The sequence below is a fragment of the Gossypium raimondii genome, chromosome 5, assembly GCF_025698545.1.
Source record: "Gossypium raimondii isolate GPD5lz chromosome 5, ASM2569854v1, whole genome shotgun sequence".
In the NCBI taxonomy this organism is placed as follows: domain Eukaryota; kingdom Viridiplantae; phylum Streptophyta; class Magnoliopsida; order Malvales; family Malvaceae; genus Gossypium; species Gossypium raimondii.
In genome coordinates, this window is record NC_068569.1 from 24,744,008 (window position 1) to 24,766,803 (window position 22,796).

The 22,796-nt window shown below is 32.4% G+C and overlaps 1 protein-coding gene and 1 pseudogene across 1 annotated transcript; both read left to right on the forward strand.

Annotated features, from left to right (window-relative positions):
- Positions 1 to 12,041: 12,041 nt before the first annotated feature.
- Positions 12,042 to 15,926, forward strand: LOC105770992 (GDSL esterase/lipase At1g29670). Its single transcript, XM_012592378.2, has 4 exons — positions 12,042 to 12,488; positions 13,370 to 13,612; positions 15,252 to 15,498; positions 15,569 to 15,926. The coding sequence occupies exons 1-4, from the start codon at positions 12,084 to 12,086 to the stop codon at positions 15,802 to 15,804; spliced, it is 1,131 nt and encodes a 376-aa protein (XP_012447832.1). The 5' UTR covers positions 12,042 to 12,083; the 3' UTR covers positions 15,805 to 15,926.
- Positions 15,927 to 17,592: 1,666 nt separating this feature from the next.
- Positions 17,593 to 22,533, forward strand: LOC105766898 (GDSL esterase/lipase At1g29670-like; annotated as a pseudogene).
- The last annotated feature ends 263 nt before the right edge of the window (positions 22,534 to 22,796 follow it).

The following is a 22,796-nucleotide window of genomic DNA, read 5'->3' on the forward strand; positions in this document are numbered from 1 at the left end:
TTTCTCGAGTCATATAAACATAGTCCTTTAACGCATACAAAACGACTCGAACACATGACCAATAGGTATACAGATGCTTAACTAGTGAACCAACAGGCTCATTATTAGCACTAATTCACATAGAATTAAACTCATGTTGATGGTTCAAGGATTAAGGTTAACTTATAATAAAATAGCAAAACTTTCCAAAGATACGACTTGAACCCGTGACCTCAATCGCGCAAACAGAGCACTTAGCCACAGATACAAAAACTTAATTATGACGGAATTCAACAATTAGACATTCACATTTTTTGGGTGTTACATAACATTTTTTTGCTCGGATTTGTTATTGGATCAGATGAGGGGTGTTACAACCTAGTCCTCCAAAAAAGAAAAGAAAAATGATATTACTGAAGCCAATAAAAAAGCCTACAATCTGAAGGAGCAAATTAAACGTATGATTGAAGAGGTGTGAGCTTTAAAAAGTTAGATAAAGAAGAAGATTGAAGCACTCGAACAACAGTTGAAGGAGAATAGCAAGGAGCTTGAAGAGAAAAATAACCAGCTAGAAGCTTCACAGCTGAGCTAGCGAAGGAAAAGGAATCTCGCGCCACTAATGAAGTTTCTTTTACCCTTGTAACACCCCAAGTCGATTAGTCGAACGATTGACCATGCCGGGATACTACTTTACTAGAATTTAGACTTGGTGTACTTATTGCTTGAGTTTTAGATCATTTATTACTTTGTGTGTTGTTCACAACGCTTCAAACCAAAATGAATACTATTCTTATAAATATCTCCTCATTCATGTGCACAATATTAATTACATACACATCATAGTTGAAACAAGTCTTTCAAAATTTCCAACCTCATGAGCTAAACGTATAGGTCACCCCATTATGTACATGTTAAAACCCTAAAAGTTACTAACCCTAAAAGTTGCATGGCTCACATTAGAAACAACAGATTTTGGCTTAGTCCCTCCCCCAAAGTTCAAAATAGATTTTTTTTACTTGTGAAAAAATTAAGAAACATGGTAAGTTTAAAATGAACTTAGTGAGTTCACATGGCGTTTTCTCGCCTACACATACGACTCGCGTGGAATATAGTTCACGCATAAAGACAACTAATACATTAAATAGTTCAAGTATAAATATATGCAACACGCATACAATACACTTCGCTCATATAAACAGCTCGCCTTCACCCTTTGCGAACATATGTGTTATGGAAGGTCTAGGTGGATTTACCCCTGCAAACTTATACAAAGTGTAAAATCTTTGCGAAAACATACTTGGCCTCCACACCAATCACATGCATGTAAATTCATACTTATGACTTCATATCCGCGAGCTCATACCTGTAGACTTGTGCCTACGGATTCATACTTTAGCCCGCATATATGAATTCATACTTACAGATAGTCCTTGCAGACTCACACTTGATGGATATTCCTCGTGGATTTGTGTTTGGAGGACTTAGACCCGCAGACTTGTACTGGGCGAATTTGTTCACGCGGGCTTGGATTTGGTGGACTTATTTATGCTAACTCTCATATAGCAAAGTATTAGTGGACTAACTTAGTTAGGGGATTGAGGACAAGTCCTACAGATTGCCTTAGCTTGTAATAGAGTCCTTACAAACCCATGCTTGAAAAATATTCCTTACAAACTCATGCTTACGGATGATCCCGCGAACTCATACTTTGATGAAAATCCACGAGGACTCTTTTTTGAATGATGATCTTTACGGACCCACACGTGCAAATTCACTGGAAAAATGAAACTTGCAATTACATACTTAGTGGACTTGTATACAAGAATTCATTTTTTATGGATAATTCTTATGGACCTATGCTTGGGGGATTCTCATATGTGCATATAAATACTTGTACGCTTGAAGATAAATCCTACGAACTATCATAACTTTTAACTTGAGAACAAGTTCTATGGACTGTGATATATTGAAAACTTATGGAAAGGTCTTTCCGAATTGTCATAACTAGCAAACATGAGGAAAAGTCCCTGTGGACAATCATACCTTGTAATCTTGAAGACAAGTACCTCCACAATGCCAGTCCTACTTCAATAAACATCATGCCAAAACATCAATACTTCTTTCAATTGAAATCCCACCACAACATTGATACTTCTTTCATTTAACGTCCCGCCACAACGCTAATATTTCATAACCTATCATAATTCTTGACACAATATTTAATATCAAGAAGACATACACATTTCTACATTAACATGAATTTTATTTTGAGTTTTATGGTTCACCAATACAAGAGCAATTCATATACCATCTGGCCACATCAATCAATAACTACAGACTCACAACAAAACAATAATTCACTACCGATCAATACCTCCACGATATAAGGTTTGCATGTTATATCACATTCAACTGCTCAAGTGGACAACAATTAGACACAAGAAATATTCAATTTAGACTTTGCATTCACACTCAAACAAAACAACATCGACGACACTTTCACACATCAAAAAGAAAGTTCATCATCTTCAACTTATATAGCAAAATTTTCAAGCAAAACATAACCTAACTATCACAATCTTGTGTAACATGCAGAATAAAAACTAAAAGTTGGAGTTCAGAAACTCACCTGTAAAACACCCGAATGCCAAAACCCTGCACCTACTTAACCTTTCCTTTGTCACTCAAGCCTTCTCCTTCTTGGTCAGCTAAACAAAATAACCATTCAACAATAAAAAATGATAGCATTCATAAGTAAGACAGTCAGAATCCATTAATATGCAATAATAATAATAATAATAATAATAATAATAAACTATCTAAGATTTTACTATCCAAAAACATGAATTTTACTATAACTCACAAGTTTCTTTCCTCTTTCCTTCAACCAAAAGGTACAGAAGAGTTGGAAAAATTACCAGCCTACTAGATTCCTAAATGCTCAAGTTAATACACTCATTTTCTCCTTATGAATATCACTCCTTACTTCCTTACTAGTGCTCCTAACGATTTCAAAAAAGAACATGAAATGAAAAAGATGAAAGCCAGAATAGAAGAATGAAAAAAATAGCATCTCCGGTTCTCCTACTTATACTCCTCTCACTTCCATTCACCAATTTCAACAATCAGTAGAAAATATTAAAGCTATAATCATGTTTTTCCCCACCTATACTATCTAGCTCAAATGTAACGAAACCAGAATTGTAATTCAACTTATCTATTGATCGGTACACAAGATTTAATAATTCATTATAAGCCTTTATAAACTGAAAGTTTCTTAATTTGATACCCCTATTTATAGTAGGATTAAATTCAAAATAAATATTTTAATCAATGTCTTCCTTGCAAGTTGTTTATGGTCCTTTTGATTTTTGCCAAATAGTCTTGACACCTTTTTTGGGAGAAGATTTTGAAGCGATGGACTTCGACTTTGCCAAAATTTCGTATTGCTTTATTTTCTTTTCGCTTCTTTGTTCTATTTATTTGTAACAAAGTATCTTGGTTTAAGTAAACTGGAGATAATTGCAACCTTTCGCCATTTAAATTTTACATTGTTGGCTTGACATAGACTTGTAAATTCACTTAATAAAAACTTGTAAACCTTTTGACTTAATAAAACTTGAAAAATCTGAAGATAATTGTTTGGAAGATCTTATATTGTTTATCATCATTTTTTGATCAAAACTTGTTGCAATTACTTGTATTGAGTAAGATTCCTTGAATAACCTTGTCAATATATTATTTTTGGAACTTTGATGCGTTACTTGTGATAAAGATAACTTGCTCAATAGCTTTGTGTTGTAAAAACCTATAAAGAGTCATGTTTCCACGCATGGGGGAAGGCTTACAAGAGGATGCAGATGCTTAATGATGTATGAAAGATATATAAATGACAAGATGCTTAATTTTATTCATGTTATTAAAAATTATATAGAGGAAAATAGCAAAAATAACTTACAATTTAATACTACATACATGTCATTTATACATAGAATCTTTGTAGGATACGAACATTCGAAGTCCATGGTATAACTTTTTCAACCATTCACTCTGGCCGATATGTTTTGAATCCGATAACTACTGCCACCCAATATGGTCCAAGGGAAAGGTTGCTCGATAACAGCTTGGCCTCTTCCTGAGCTCTAATTCCTAAGTGAAAGGCTGCTCAATTTCTGGTTTTTTCTAAGAAGTTCAAGTTCTCATGGAGTATTATCTCATTGCCTTGAAAGGTATAATTTAACACACGAAGAGTGTTGAGGCCAATCTCTGCTAGTATTACTGCTTCAACCCCGAACATAAGGTTGAAAGGAGTTTCCCCAATTCTGGAATGCAAAATCATTCGAAGAGTCTTTTTATTAGTAGCTTCAACTTGACCATTTGTCAATAGTTTTTAGACTGAGTTATGAGCTAAGGAAATGTGAAGATTCCCATGAAAATCCTCAAAATTCCCTTGAAATTGGGTCTCGTTGTTTGCGATTATCAAGCACAAGATCCCACATCAATAAATAATGACCTTCCACATAAAAATTCCCATTTTCTTATCAATGATGATGGCTAAAGCTTCTTCTTCCATCCACTTGGTGAAGTATTTTACGACCACCACAATATATTTCTTTTATACTACATAAGTTGGAATGAGCCAATAATATATATTCCCCAAGTGTCGAAAGGCCAATGGCTAGAGTTGTTGTGAAGAGGTTTTATTGGTTGTCGAGGTATTGGTGAAACCTTTTAGCAGGGTTTGCACTTGGCCACATACTCTATTGCATCCTTCTGCATCAAAGGCCAATAATACCATTGTTGCTGGATTTGTTGTGTGAGGGCCTTTTCACCTAGATGGTGCCCATATATTCCTTCATACACCTCTACTAGGACATATTTCACTTTGGATGGTCTCAAACATCTAAGAAGTGACCGAAAGAAACCCTTCTTATACAAAACTACATCAATCAAAGTGTAGCGAGAGGCTACTCGTGTAATCTCATTATATTCTTTCTGATCTTCAGGTATCTTTTCTCCTGATAGGAAACTCTAGATGGAGGTGACCCAAGAATAATTTAGATCAATGGTGAGAACTTGCCTTATTTCTTTATAACTTGGATACTCTTTATGTTCTAACCGAATTTTCTCTCAATAATGTTAATGGTGGCAACTAGCTTTGATAGGGTGTTGATTCTAGCATTCTTTGTATTAAAAATTTAATTCACTTGAACTTTAGGGAACTTTTTCAACAGGGTCATCTCCAGAGGGTAGTATTTGGCCAGGGTTGGCTCCTTGACCTCATACTCTTCCTGGATTTGCTTTGCAACCACCTAGGAATTTGTATGGACTTAAAGGTTTTGGATGCTCAACTTCTAGGCTAGTTCTGATCATGCAATTAGAGCTTCATACTCGACGATATTATAGAAGATGTGGAAAGCAAAAGATGAACTATACTACCTTTCTTCCCTCTCGAGACCAATTAGCAAAACTCTAGTCCCGAATCCTTATTTTACTGTGAATCCATCAACGTAAAGCACCTAAGGCTTTTCTTGCGATAAAAGGAGGGTTGTGGAAAGAACTTCTTAAGAAGTTTTTTTTGACAGATTCTTAAGGAGTTTTTGTTAGATTGTTGGTGGGGTTGTTTTCTTCAAAATTTTCAAAAGGTCAGGAAAACATTCGTCTACAAAGTCTGCCAAGGCCTAGGCTTTGGCTGCCTTTTGTGGCGAGTATTCTAAACCAAATTCACTCAACTAAACACTCCATTTCATCATCCTTCTAGAGATGTCAACTTTTCCCAAAATATATTTAAGTGGTTGATTTGATAAAATAATATAATGGGATGAACTTGGAAGTAAGGACAGAGCTTCCTTACACCACTATCAAAGTAAAAACAATTTTCTCCACTGAAGATTAATTCAGTCATCCATATTGCAGGACCATGCTGACGTAGTAAACTAGATGTTATTGTATTTCATCTTCTTTGACCAATACTATTACAAATGTTTCATCAGATACAATGAAATAGACATACAAATAAGTTTCCATGTGAGGGAGATTCTAGAAGTAGAAATGTACTTTAGTCTTGTTTAAGTTGCTCAAAAGATTGGTAACATCTTTCTGTCTATTGGAAATGACCATTCAAAGCCTTGAAAAATGGAAGGCATCTATTGACCATATTTGAGACAAATCGATTCAGCATTACTATCTACCCAGTTGGCCGTTGAATTTCCTTGGTTTCTAGGGAGGATTAATTTTAAGGATTGCCTTGATTTTCTACATGTTGGCTTCAATCCCTCCGTCGGATATCATGAAACCTAAAAACTTCTCGGTGCTGACTCCAAAGGTACATTTACTTGGATTGAGCTTTATGTTGTATTTGCACAACACTGTGACTACCTCTCAAAGGTCATTTAAATGTTTTTTCCATGGTAGCACTTTTGACTAGTATATCACACTTACATTTTTATAGATCTCCCTATTTGGTTCTAAAATAGCTTGTTCACCAACCGTTGGTATGTAGCTGGTTCTAGAAGGACCCAACAAGTTATTTAAACTCGATGGTTACTTCCCTTGACGGATCCAACTACTCACTCAGTTAGTCACATCAATTTTTTCTTCGGTAAATCGATTATGACAATTACAAATCATATCGGTTCTTCCAGGTATATATCGTACAACACCAAATCAACAAGCCATTTTTGGCTTGATGTTGTTACGACTCTGTGAGACAACTAAGCCTATCTCCTAAATCAGGAAAATAAAGAATACCGAAATGAAAGACTTTGGGTATGATTATAAGTTCATGGTTCTCTCTCGAATTAATTATCAACCTAAAGTTAGATTAAATCAAACAGCTCATAAATTGAAGAAGAAGAAAAAGAAAAAGATAACTAAAAGAGAAACTTTATTAAAATAATATAAAATAAAGTTAACAATAATGTCTTGATGGTTGTAGTGCCTCCCTCAAACTTACACCTACACCTATATGATGGTAATGATGATGATAACCTAACATAATATTAACTCCCCAAACTTATACCTACTCCTATATATATAATAACCTAACATAATATTAACTACCAAACTTATGCCTACACATATATATATAATATATTATTATATTATTATTATTATTATTATTATTAACTCTCTCTAATAGTTTATCGCCTCCTTAATTTTGAAGTCAAATAAAAATATTCAAAATAAAATCTTAAAATAAATGTGAAGATAAAATATAAGGTTAAATATAAATTTGGTACCTGAACTTGTCCACTTCTCTCAAATTGGTGCTTAAGGTTTTTTTGTCCCAGATTGGTACCCAAACTTTTTCTCTGTCAACTAGTTTGGTACTTCTTTTTAACACTGTTAAGTCTGGAACAAGTGGCAACACCATACAATGACACGTGTTATTAGTGATATCATGATGATGCCAATCATCTAAAAATTAAATTAAAAATTATTAAGAAATTTAAAAATATATACAAAAATAATAAAAATATACTGCCCCGTTTCTTTTCTTATTTCTTTCCTTTCCCCATTTCTCCTTATCTTCTTCTTTTCTCCTTTTTCCTCCCTCAACCCTAGCCAGGACCTAGCCTACGCCATCTTGATTGACCACTTTTATGGCCTGAAAGTGGCACCTAATTGTTGCTCTCCATTCCCTCTTTTGAATGCTCCGATTAGATTTCTTGGAAAATTTCCCAAAAGCCACAAAAATGCCTTCGACTTTTGAACTTCTCTAACATCAATCTAAAGATCTGACCGTTGAACCATCTTGTAACTTTGACCATAACTTCTCCTTGGTATGATGAACTTCTTCATCGCTCAGATCTTTCAAATGGGCTTCATCACTCAAATGGGTTGGCTGTCACAACCGTGGTGGTCGATATTTGACCCTTTGCCGAATCATTTTCTGTAGCTATGGGGTTTGAGGGTCTTGGTGTTATGAAGGATTAAATGGTTGATTGATGGAGCTTAGGAGTTGATGGTTCAAGTACCTTGGATCCCATTGTTGTAGTTTCTTGTAAGTAAGCAAAATTGTTGCAAATTTGGGTTTTTTTTCACAATTTCAAATTTGAGTTTTTTTTTTTTGCTTCTTCATATTCTGTTTAGTTTTGTTGAATATCCATTTCAAATTCTTAGCAAGCGGATGTAATATTACTAAGTTTTCAACATATTTTTGAATTTATGTCTGTCTGTTATCTTGAATCAACATTGCTTTTTTTTTTTGCATAAAAAACTAGTTAATATTAATTTTCGAATGTTTGTCTATTATCTTGAATTAAGGTATTCTTGGGTTATTGATGAATGTTCTTCAAATTTATTTGTAAAATCTCATAAATTTTCAGAACATGGTTTCCTTTAACGTGAAAAAGAAACCTTCAATGAAAATAAAATCGATAAAAAGACAAAGAAATGGAAGCATAAGATGAAAGACAATGCAAGCATTGGAACAATTTCATGGAGATATTTAGAAAATCTGATAAAGATTTTTTTAGTTTATCATTTTTATATATTTTTTAGACTTGTAAAATTTTAAAAAAATTTAAATTATGAAATTTAAACTTTTTTTTATTAATTTTTAGTATATATTTTAAATTATGACATTATCATAATGTCACAATGACACGTGTTGTTGTCTGGTGCTGCCATCTGTGTCAGACTTAAAGGTGTTAAAAAACATACCAATTTAGTTGACAGAAAAAAGTTTGGGTACCAATCTAGGACAAAAGACCTTTAGTACCAATCCGGGAGGAGTGGACAAGTTCAGGTACCAAATTTATATTTTACCCTAAATTATAGAAGCCAGGTAAAAAGCTATCACTTGCTCCTAAATATAAATCTAATCTTAATTAATCTCTAAAAGAGATATGTCCAGAATAAAAAATAAAATAAAATAATCCTAAATTCAAAATGCCTTGTACGCCAACTTCTCGATTCCACGATAAATTCATGTTTGAAGCTTGTATTATAAAATTTCGAACATGCGTCATACCTATATAAAAAATAGTCAATAAAGTGCCAAATTAGTAGCATCTATGTGCAAAATTAATTAGAATAAATCACTAAAACATTTCATTAAACACATCATCACCAGTTCAAGGATATTATCTGGCCAATGGGTTCATCTACAAAATGGTCTTGATCTTTTCTCAATTAGCCTCACTTCCCAAGTTTCACATCATAAACCCTAGAAACTTGTCGGTGCTAACTCCAAAGGTACACTTAGTGGGATTTAACTTCATGTTATAGTTTCGGATAACTATGAACATCTCCCATAGGTTGTCAACATGTTGTTCGGTTGTTGCACTATCAACACAAACCTCTATGCATCTCCTAATCTAGTTATTGAAAATTTATTAACCAATCATTTATATGTGGCCCTCGTATTCTTAAGACCAAAGAGCATGGCCTTGTAGCAAAATCTGATTTAGGGTTTTGGGTTTAAAAAGTTGTTTTCTCCTGGTCTTCTTCAGTAGAAAAATCTGATTGTACTAGAAAAAGGCATCCATAAAACTCATATATTGATTCCCTATGGAAGCATCTACCAGCCAATCAATGGAAGAAAGAGGAAAGTTGGCTTTGGGGTAGACTTTATTGAGATTGGTGAAATCAACACATATTTGCCACTTATTAACTGGCATGGGTACCATCACAACATTCGAAACTCAATCCGGATACGTGACCTCTAAGATAAATCCTGTAGCCAACAATTTATTAACTTCCTATCGTGTAGCGCTGACTGTTACAATAGGGAATTTCTTATTCTTTTGTTTTGTAGGCTTAGCTTTAAGATCCACCCATAGAGAATGATTGATAATGGACAAGTGGATTCCTGGCATGTCTACTGTTGACCAGGAAAAAAACATCCATGCACTCCACTAATAGGAAACTTAACAACCATCTGTGTGATCTATCAATGTGATCTTTTTCGGGTCGTTGTCACATAACTAGACAACTCCGATTTGATTTGTTGCTTTAGCCTTGAGGAGTTTAGCTTCAGACTATACATCCAAACTATCTAGTTTCATCGTTGTTTTCCTTATCATATTGACCCCTGCTGGAGACTTGGAATGAACACTGCAACACGTTGAAGGATGGGGAGAGACTAACTCTCCTCTGTAAGCTATAGGGAGATGATATGGAACTCTCTAGTTGTCCATTGATTGGACTTGGGTTGTCGTCGATGTTAGTATTGGTGTAACATTCTCTTTGCTAAGGTAGTATGAGGTTGTTATGCCTCAATGGTCCCTTTTTGGATGTGAGTGTGTTCCCACTAAAAGCAAATGGTTAGAGGACAAGGTATCTAGATGTGACCAGTCGTGTAATGTAAGATAGGGGACCGCTCGGGTCATCTTCAGATGGGGGACTTGCCAAGTGATGCAAGGAGGAGGTTCATCTACGAACGCCTCACAAGTATCTTCTCGTGGTGCCACGTGTTTAAGCCAGTAGGGCGTATAACATATATTAATGTATGAAATAGGTATATGTTAAATCTAATATTTTTCCAATTGAACCTCAACTCAGTTGACACCACTACTATTATTACAATCGGGTCGTGGGTTCGAGTTTACATATATATATATATGTAAAATCTAATATTTTGTATAATAAATGCATCATGCATACATTATTGAATTAAGTATTCAAATAATTTTATACTACTTTTCAATAATATCTTATGTTGACATTAATTTTAGAACCAACGCATTGTGTTTAGTTGAATTTGTTGAGAATGTGAGGGCATTGAATGAAAAGTAATTTTCTAAGGTATAATATTAATTAATGCTTGCAAGTGTATTTTAAATACAACTTAGAATTAAAAAGGTTTCGGAAATTGACTGACTTTGACATCATTTTTAAAATTAGTTGGTATACTATCTTGTAATGAATATATCGGCTTACAATTTATTCGTGGATAAGTTATTAATCCAGTTATGAAAACCAGTAAAAGCGCAATCCCAAGATTAATATCAAAGCCTTGTTTTAAACCCTGCAAAACTAATCGCCTGTACTAAAACAAAACTTTGTCGATCTTTTTAATACATTAAATGATGATATTTTTATATATTTTGGTGATATAAGATTACCATGATGGTCACTATTGATTTTAAATTCTTATATTTGATATAATATTATAAATTATTGATGATTTCAAATTACTACATTTAGTAAGGTGTTAAAAGAAATTAAATGCCCAAACATTTGGTTGACTTCCTTTAGATCCATTATTAAAATATTATTTGTTAAAAGGGTCGGTTTTTTCGAGAGAAATATTTGAAGTGTCGTCTTCAAGTATGTCGATTCAATTTCTCAACAACAGAAGGTATTGTCCTCCGAAAGAGGGTTTTGTCTCCCACTCTACGAAGAGCCTTGTACAGTTCACGAAGAGAAGCACCTCAACCATACGTGGACGTACGACCATACACCAAGAGACAACATTAACATCTCACCCTTATTAGGATTCAAACCCTTGACCTATGCCATATAGGTCAATTGTTGGGGTATAAGGCAGAGGCGAATCTAAGGGGGGCTGGCAGGGGCCTCGGCCCCCCTAAAATAAAAAAAAATGTTATTTAGGCTCTTTAAATTTTTTTAAAATTTTAAATTAGTAAAGATAAAATTATACTTTGACCCCCCTAAAATTATAAAAATTCGATTTAATCATTTACAAATTATAAATATATATACTATAAAAAATTAAAACTTCATTCAGCCCCCTTAAAAAATTATTCTTGCTTCGCCCCTGGTATAAAGTATCACTTTGGCTCCCCTCATTGAATCGTACATGGCTCTACGCGGAGTAAGAGACAAAACTCTCCGTGAGAGATAATACCTTTCGTTATTAAAAGATCGGGTTGGCATCCCAAAAAACGACACTTCAAAATTTTCTTTTATAAGAGTTGGTCCGCCTAAATGTATAACACCCAAAATATTTTTTTAATAATAATTCTAAGTTAAACAAAGATAGATTAGAGAATATAGAGAAGTTGATACTTGGTAATTATTACCAAACATCTGGATAATTAGGACTCTATCTTTGTTGTTCTATAAATAGCAAGCCCCTTTCCTCCCTTTCCACATAAATAGCAATCAAATAATCCTATATACTGGGAAAAATAATGGCTAAAAAAGCAGGAAAAGGGTTTATCCTTGTATGCCTTCAACTCTTGCTCTGTTTCTCTCAAATCAATTGGATAAGAGCTAAAGGGGAGGATGGAAGTGATGATGAGATAAAAGGTATGTTTGTATTTGGGAGCTCTTTGGTGGACAATGGCAACAACAACTACCTTGAAAACTCGACGGCTAAAGCTGATTTCTTACCCTATGGGATAGACTTTCCAAAGGGACCATCTGGCCGATTTACAAATGGAAAAAATGTGATCGATTTACTAGGTGAAATGCTGAAGCTTCCCTGCCTTATTCCACCCTTTTCTGACCCTTCAACAAAGGGAAGCAAAGTGGTTCATGGTGTCAACTTTGCCTCTGGTGCTTCTGGTATTTTGGATGATACTGGTTTTCTAGCAGTAAGACATATTCTGTTTTTTACTACCTTTTTCACCAAGCACCGCTTGCAGTTTTACATTCACTATATCTTCATCCTCTTGTCTGTTTTTTTCTTTAAAATAGTCTTCTCCCAAGGGTTCCTTTCTTCAATCCCAAACCCAATCTTGCAAAAAAAATTGTGCCAAGAGAATTTTTCCATATTTGTGTACATTTCAACTTGACTTTGGAATAGTTTTCTCGTTTTTTTTTTTGGGAAAGAAGACTTTGGGATAGTCAAATATAGACAAGGGCAAAAAATTACACAATTAAATTATAATTTTTGAGAAATTAAAATATAATTTTATCAATTTTGAAAGGATTGAATCTTGAAAACCAAAATATAATTTTATCAACATTAACTTCCAATTTTAAGATTTTGAGAGTAAAAAGAATTTTCTAATTTTGGGTGTACGCACACCACTACCTGCCCGTGAATTCACATTTTTTACCAGGAAAAGAATTGTTGATTAGAAATTAAATACATTATTTTCTATATTTAAATTTTTAAATATATATATATTGACTAAATCTAAACTTGATTGATGATAATATTTTGTTTATATTAAACATAATCGTATTTATCTTTTATCCAAAGATTAGAGGAGAAAATTTTAAGATATACAAATTATTCATGTTATATTTATTAAATTGTGTGATTTTACTTAAATACCTAATATGATATGAGATTTTTTTAAAGATAAGAGTAAGGGTTACTTTAGAATGAATTAATGTGAATACAAATATTTTATTACTTTAATTATGATTCACTTGAAAATACAGTATGAAGTTTTGTTTTTGGTTCTTAGCCCTTGAGAGTTTGTGGCATGATAGCAAATAAGTTGAGGAGGAATGGAAATTGCAGGGGCAAGTGATAAGCCTAAATCAACAAATAAGGAACTTCGAGACGGTGACGTTGCCGGAAGTGAAAAATCAATTGGGGGTTAATAGAAGAGAGAATAGGAAAGCGGCGAAAAAGTACATGTTCATAATGGGAACGGGAGGCAACGACTATTTATTCAACTACTTTGCGAGAAAAGGGGAGTACAATGTCAGCCTTGAAACCTTCACTGCCAATCTCACCACCTCTCTTTCCCTTCAACTCAAGGTGCATTCCTTTTTCCCTCTATTCTTCTTTTTACGCTTCTATTGGTTCTCAAAAAAAATTAAAGTAAATTAATCCCTATCAATTTCTAAAGTAAGCAACTAAAGATATTTAATCACATCATTAATATTTTTCATAATTTACATTTGGTCATGATTTAATAAAAAACCATACACAATTGACAAAAAGAAATTAACGTCATGATTAATTTCTTTCATTGCTAACTTTCAAGATAGACAGAGATTAAATTATTTCAATTTTTAAGGAGACTAATTTGTTCAATTTCAAATCGAGAGGAACCAGATAAATCTTTTACCTTATTCTTTTCATATTATTTTTAATATTTAGTAATTTTAAAAAATTATTTATTAAATTTCTAAACAAAGACAACTTATTTTGAATATATTTATTATAAGTATTTATATTTGTTTTCCATGCAATATATACATATAATATAAAATAAATAATAGCATACTATAACCTTTTTTACTTTTAACTTATTTTTCAATATTTTTGTTCAGATAACCTAAATATCACTTTTAGGATTGGATAATTGATTTTCGGAGGGTTTAGTTTAAATAAGTCATATTTTATTTATTAAATATATTATTTTAAGAAAATTAATTAATAATTGAATTTGAGTGTAATTACATGTAATTATAAATGTATGACATATTTGAGTAATTATACTAATTAGTAGGTTTCATGGATTCGTTTACACTCTTCAATTCTTATGGGGGTTGAGAATTGAAGTAATTATGTGAGTAGTTACAAGTAATTACAATCAAAATCAATTACCATAGGACTTTTCAAGTATACTCGTTAGGGGCGAAACTAGAAAATTCTTTTAGGGTGCTCAAAACCATATTGTAATTTTTACGATAGCAAAAATGCAATATTACATTTTAATAACCTATATCTTTATAATTTTTAAAGGATTAAATCAAATTTTTATATTTTTAGGGGAGTAAAGTGAAATTTTACCTTTACTAGTTTAAAATTTAAAAAATTTTAAAGGGCCTAAATAAAAATTTTTCCATTTTAAGGGGCGTCGAGGCCCCTGCCAACCCCTTAGTTTCGCCCCTGGCACCCATACATGATTTAAATTTAAAAAGTTGTTTTTATACAATAATGATAGAATATTTTAATTTTTAGGACATATATTTTATATTTGTAAATGGAACTAAATGTTATATTGTATAAAAACAAGAGATATAATATTTTAATCTCATTTAAGTAATCTTCAAATTTTATTAACAAGAGATAACTTCGTACATTTTGACCTACTAAATATTTATCTAGAGTATATAGTGTTTACTATTAATTAATTATATTTGGTCAAAGATCAATCAATAATGACAAAGAGTATATGTATAATGTTAGAGAGAAAATAACTCAACAAATATAAATGCTAGAGTAATTAGATTAAATTAGATATAATATTGTTATTTATTAATAGTCATATTGTCAAATGCTTTCTTAAACTAACATATTACATACAATGATTTGATTTTTAAGCTTTGTTATTTGTTTAGAGAATTTTTTTTATAATTTAAATTTATGTAGTTATGTAATTACAATTTATACTCTCAAATATAACAAATATAATTAACTAAATCTGATAATTGTTGGATTATTGCAGAAGTTGTACAGGTTAGGAGCAAGGAAGTTTGTATTGATGTCAATATATCCGCTTGGATGTTCTCCAATGTTGAATGCAATGCGTAAAGATGGGTGCATCGAAGTTATGAACCAGGCGGCGATTCTCTTCAATGATGGGTTGAAATCAATAATAGATGCGGCTAAATCTGACATGCCAACTTCTAATCTTGTTTTGGTCAACTCTTACAATATTGTAACTGATATCATCCAAAACCCTAGTTCCAAAGGTAAGAAAATGATAATTTAGTACGAGACTGGACCGGTTTGATTTAAAATATGATGATATGGTGTTGACAGGTTTCAAAGATGCTAACAATCCATGTTGTGAAGTGGTGCCATTGACACAATTAGCAGGCAATGGAGTTTCATGCAAAAAAGGTGGGAGGATATGTATGGACAGGAGTGCTCATGTGTTTTTTGATGGGCTTCATCCCACTGAAAAAGTGAATGTGGAAATAGCAACCAAGGCTTTCAGTTCTGATCTCAAAACCGAAGTTTATCCCATTAATGTTAATCAACTTGCCCAACTTTAAGTTACATTTCCAAGCTTCACATGTATGTATATCGTTTTCCATAACTTTCTTCTACATGTGGGGATTGTATCTTTCGACCTTAATCAAACATGAATAAAGTCAAAATAAGCTCCTCTCGAAAACTGTCCAAAAAGATGTGGGTTGGGCTGAGCTTGTTATGAAATTGTGAACAGGGTTCCTAGGAGGGTGCATACCCTACAAAATCTTTGTCCCCCACACTCTAATGATCGACTTCCTTTCTTTCAGTAGTCTTGCGAAGGTAGTTTTATATTTTTAAGTTATATCTTAATTTTCAGGGTTGAGTTCGAAGTGGGTAAAATTATATTTAAGTCAGATCAGATTGTGTTAGGATCATATTATATTATATTGGGATTGACGCAAGCAAAAAACATCTTTAGATCCACACATACTGTATTATTGGGTTATTTCACATTCGAATCCTTCATCAGTTTTAACTTTTCTGTTATAAAGTATATTTCATTAGAAATACCTTTTGTTTCATACACCTTCAATTCCTTTACTAACAAATTAATGTTGTAGTAATTATTACTAATACTTTCTTATTCCTTTCAAAATTCTTCTCTATATTTTCACAAATAGAAAGTACGACCATTTTAAAATTTTATTTATCTAAATATTATAAAACTATGATGTATTTAACATATGATTTTATATTTGTTTTGTTTAATATTATATTTAATATAGTTATTAACATGTCATTATAAATAACCTTCAAGCAAATAATCTTGAAAAATAATTCAAGAATTGATCGTAGAGACAAGTCTTTACAAATATTTATATTCTAACATGCTTGATTATGCAAAGATGCAAAGATGAGTTAATTTCTACACTAGATGCTCTTTATGCTAAAAGAAGTCCATCGGTTTATTAAAATCTTAAATTAGTACGACAATACATGAAATGGAAAATGATAGTAGTACTAACTACACTTAAAGTTCTAAAGCTAATGGTTTCAATTGGTAAGAACTATTAATTGCAACAAATAGTGATTAGTCCTTTCTCGTTAACGATGGATTGATACTTACAGAATTCAAACAATCAATTCTTCGCCAAGTCACTTTCACCTCTCGAACTCAAATAATTAATCGAAATGCTAAAATGAAATTTCTTCTCAATCTTATTTATTCAAACCTAATCAAATCGATACATACTTGATATTTCCTCTCATCCTATTCCATCTAAAATTTCACTCCAACTTTGTCAATTTTGAGCGATAAACACAGTTGATTTAATCTAATCCATGCATTCAAATTAACAAAATGCATACAATCACATCAACAGTATTCAAGACAACCAATCACCTAAAGGATTTAGTTCATATCCAAAGCAATTACAATCATACGATAAAATTCCATTTAATTCAATATAATGAAATTAAAGGAAAATAAAAAAAAAGTTTAAGAAATGCTCGTTAAAATGAGAAATCCTTGGCTTGAGAAGTCCAATTGTATTCAATCCACACAATGTCTTGATGCCCAATAACATTAAACACCAATTGAAGGTAGAAAATGGAAAAATCTGTCAATTGACTATAAATTCTAACCTAGAAATGCAATAAGCAAAAACTAAAAATAAAATTTGTTGACTGAAAGTTATCTCTACTTTGATGTCTTTCTTTTGTTGATTATAAAGTGATATTTATAATAAAACCCTAATTAATAATTTAATTACATTAATGCCCTCAATATAAATATCAAATTAAGGCATTCTTTATTCAATTTTCCATTGACTACCCCTAATAATGATATGAAAGGCGTTGTTGCGACAATGGGATCCATGGTCGCGAAAATGGACTGTCTGTTCCCCAAAACTTGCTCCAATTAGTTGATCATTATTGCAACACTGAAGTTTCATGGTTGCAACAGCAATCTCTCTGACTGCCTCTTATCTCCAGTTAGAGCCTTCGTGGTCACAACAAGGACTTGTTATGGTCGCAACAATGGCTTAGTTGAGGAAACTCTTTGGCAAGTCAACAAGGTCGTAGTCGTGAAAAGACATCTCATGGTCGTGACAAGGAAGTCCTTTCTTTGTGTTCCTCCATTAACCTCACTCGATTAAGCTCTACAATGCCATTTGCACACTTTTAAGTCCATATATGAAGGAAATTAACTATTTATTCAAAATTAAACAAAAACTTACCAAAAACAACGTTTAAACTAAATCCTAACACTAATGCGAAAACTTACAAAATGATTCTAAAGGCTACTTGAAAACATGCTCCTTGGTTGAAAAGGGATTAAATTTATCATATCTAATTATGACATATCACATCCCCAGCTTCTTAGTGTTCTTCAATCAACTACTCATTTTAAGCATTGTTCTAGTCAAGCAGGCACTGACATTTCTACTGCTCCTAGAACTGGCGCTGCTGGTCGAAAAGCTGTTCTTCCATATGTCACATTTTCTCTTGCATCTCAGTGACTTGATGCTGAGAGCCAAAGGGTTGTTGATGAGAGGCTTTATCAACAGGGGTGGTGGTAGCAGCCACTTGGGAGGGTGCAGTGAATTGGCAGGACGAGAGAGAATACTGCATGTATTGTGAAAGGAGCTTTTGAAGGGAAGAAGAAGAAGCACTAGTGGTTGGCTGGAGCTGGGATGGAATTGATTGACCAGGGTTTTGAGTAAATGGTTGGGGAGTGATGCAAGCAGTTGAGAGAGTGGTGGAAGAGTGTGAGGGGGTAGTGTAACAAACTAGGAGAGAGGCAGGAAAGGTTGGGAAAATGGCATAGGAGGTCGAGAGAACGACACTGGGGGTTGGTAGAGGGGTACAAAAGGTTGAATCGAAGTAAGTGACTGGGGTTTAGCTTGAACGAATCTCATAGGCGATAGGGTTGATAGGAGTCATTAGGGTTATTGGGTTTCCTGGGTTGAGAGAAGTATTGGTGGGAGAAGAAGCCATGGTTTGATCCACGCTCACCACACCGATTATTGATATAAAGTATCAAGAAAAGATAAGGAAGAAGGAGAAGGTGGTGGTGCTAAAAAGGCTAGTTCACCTTGATAGGCAGAGGGCTAGAAAAGAGAGAAAAGAGAAGAAAGAGGAAAGGAGTAAGGTGGTTTGAAGACAAGAGGAGTTGGATGCAAGAGGTAAGTTCTTAGGGTTGCTGAGTAGGCCAAAAGATCCTTCATTCATCATTCTACAAGGTATTTATAGGGAAAGAGATCTGTTGTCTAGTAATGTCATGTCACCAACAAATTTGGGACATAGTGATCGTTTGGTTGGCTAGGTGACAATACCGTTGTACTTGGGTTGTTGTCAAGTGTGGTATTGCTCTAACATTCTCTTTGCTAAGGAAGTATGGGATTATGGGGTTGTTATGCCTCAATGGTCTCTTTTTGGAGGTGAGTGCGTTCCCGTTAGAAACAGGTGACTTAGAGGACAAGGTGTCTAGATGTGACTAGCCGGGTTATGTAAGGTCGGGGATTGTCCAGGTGATCTTCATATGGGGAACTTGCCAAATGACGCAAGGCGGATGGTCATCTGTGAACACCTCACAAGTATCTTCTCGTGGTGCCACGTGTTTACGTCGGTAGGGCGTATAACATATATTAATGTACGAAAAAGGTATATGTTAAATCTAATATTTTTCCAATTAAGCCTTAATTCAGTTGACACCATTACTATTGTTGCAATCAGGAGCTGTGGGTTCAAGTGTATATATATAATCTAATATCTTGTATAATGAATGCATCAAACATACATTATTGAATTAAGTATTCAAATAATCTTATACTAATTTTCAATTATATCTGACATAAATTTTAGAACCAATGCATTGTATTTAGTTGAATTTGTTGAGAACGTGAGAGCATTGAATGAAAAGTAATTGTGTAAGGTATAATATTAATTGATGCTTGCAAGTGTATTTTATATACAACTTAGATTTGGAAATTGACTGACTTTGACATCATTTTTAAAATTAGTTACTATAATATTGTAATGAATATATTTCCGTTTACAATTTTTATTCGTCGATAAGTTATTGATCCAATTATATAAATCCTATAAAAGCGCAAACTCATTATTAATATCAAAGCCTTATTTTAAACGCAATAAGACTAATCGCCTGTACTAAAATAAAATTTTATCCATCTTTTTAATACACTAAATGATGATATTGTAATATTATTTTATTGAATTAATGTCGCATCAATGAAATGATTTTAAAAAACATTGTTCTTGAAAAGCATCAGATATTACTAAAAAAAGTATTTTTATCCTTTATATTATATATAAAATCTATAAAAAAAATTTGAAACTAGAATAAATCTCATACATTGTATTTTTAGGACATGGTTTCTTTTATACTAATTGCCTTAGCCATTGAGAGTCTGTGGCATGATAGCAAATAAGTTGAGGAGGAATGGAAATTGCTAAATCTACAAATAAGGAACTTCGAGACGGTGACGTTGCCGCAAGTGAAAAAACAATTGAGGGTTACAAGAAGAGAGAATAGGAAAGCGATGAAGAAGTACATGTCCATAGTGGGGACGGGAGGCAACGACTATTTATTCAACTACTTTGCGAGAAAAGGGGAGTACAATGTCAGCCTTGAAACCTTCACTGCCAATCTCACCGCCTCTCTTTCCCTTCAACTCAAGGTGCATTCCTTTTTCCCGCTATTCTTCTTTTTATGCTTCTATTGGTATCTCTTTAGTTTTTTTCATTTCGTTATCTCAAAAAAAATCCAATTAAATTAATATCTATCAATTTCAAAAGTGAGTAACTAAAGATATTTAATCATGTCGCTAATATTTCTTATAATTCATACGTTTATTAATTTGGTCATGATTTAATAAATTTAGCCTACAATTTGTAAATGTGTAAATGTTGAGTCGAATTTATTAAAACTTGATCAAGTTCAAGTTAACAAAATATGTAAATATCGAGGTTAAATTTATTATTATACTAATAGAAATCATGCACAATTGACAATTGACAAAAGACATTAACGTTATGATTAATTTTCTTCATTGCTCATTTTCAATATTGACGGAGATTAAAATATTGCTTAACTTTTTGTTTTGAAATAGACTAATTTGCTAAATTTGAAATTGAGAGGAACCAAAGAAATCTTTTTCCTTATTCTTTTAATATTTTTTAATATTTAGTAATTTTACAAAAAAAATTATTCATTAAATTTCTAAACAAAGGCAACTTAGTATTTTTCATTTTAATAACAAATATATATTTATTACAAGTATTATACTATTTATATTTGTTTTACATGCAATATAAACATATTATATATAAAATAAATAATAGCATGTTACAAACTTTTAAAAAGCCCAATTTTCTTTTTACTTTTAACTTATTTTTCATTTTTTTCAGTAACCTAAATATTACTTTTAGGTTTGGACAACTGAACCTTGAGTCGTTTAGTTTAAATAAGTCAAATTTTATTTATTAAATATATTATTTTAAGAAAATTAACTAATAATTGAATTTGAGCATAATTACACGTAATTATAAATATGTGACATATTTAAATAATCATTCTAATTAGTACATTCCATGGATTTCAGTTACACTCTTCAATTCTTATGGGGTGTTGAGAATTGAAGTAATTATGAGTAGTTACAAGCATTAATTACAGTCAAATTCAATTACCATAAGACTTTTCAAGTACACTTGTACATATTTAAATTTAAGAAGTTATTTTATACAATAATGATAGAATATTTTATTTTTCAGGACATATATTTGATATTTGTAAATGTAATTAAATATTATATTACTAATCTCATTTAAATAATCTTCAAATTTTTTAACAAGAGATAATTTTGTACATTTTGATCTACTAAATATTTAACTAAAGTATGTAGGATTTATTATTAATTAATTATATTTGGTCAAAGATCAACCGATAATAGTATATGTATAATGTTAGCCAGAGAAGAACTCAATAAATATAGAATGCTAGAGTAGTTAGATTAAATTAGATATAATATATATTATTATTTATTAATAGCTTTATTGTTAAATACTTTCTTAAACTAACATATTACATACAATAATTTGATTTTTAAGCTTTGTTATTTGTTTAGAGAAAGTTTTTTTTATAATTTAAATTTATGTAGTTATGTAATTACAATTTCTACTCTCAAATATAACATATGATTAATAAATCTGATAATTGTTGGATTATTATAGAGGTTGTACAGATTAGGAGCAAGGAAGTTTGTATTGATAGCAGTATATCTACTTGGATGTTCTCCAATGTTGAATGCAATGCGTAAAAATGGGTGCATCAAAGTTATGATACTAGGCGGCGGTTCTCTTCAATAATGAGTTGAAATCAATAATAGACAGGGTCAAATCCGACATACCAACTTCTAATCTTGTTTTGGTCAACTCTTACAATATTGTAACTGATATCATCCAAAACTTTTGTTCTAGAGGTAAGAAAATAATAATTAAGTAGGAGACTAAATCAGTTTGATTTAGAATATGATGATATTGTGTTTACAGGTTTCAAAGATGCTAACAATCCATGTTGTGAAGTGGTGCCATTGAGACAATCAGCAGGCAATGGAAATTCATGCAAGAAAGGTGAGAGGATATGTATGGACAGGAGTGCTCATGTGTTCTTCGATGGGCTTCATCCCACTGAAGAAGTGAATGTGGAAATAGCAACCAAGCCTTTCACTTCTAAACGTAAAACCGAAGTTTATCCCATTAATGTTAATCAACTTGCCAAACTTTAAGTTACATTTCCAAGCTTCACATCTATGTACATCGTTTTCCATGACTTTCTTCTACTTGTGGGGATTGTATATTTCGACCTTAATCAAACACGAATAAATTTAAATTATGGTCCTCTTTAAAACTTTCCAAAAATATGTGGGTCGGGCCGAGCTTTTTATGAAATTGTGAACAGGGGTCCTAGGAGGGTGCATACACTGCAAAATCTTGTCCCCTACACTCTAATAATCAACTTCCTTTCGTTCAATACTCCATTTCCAAGCTA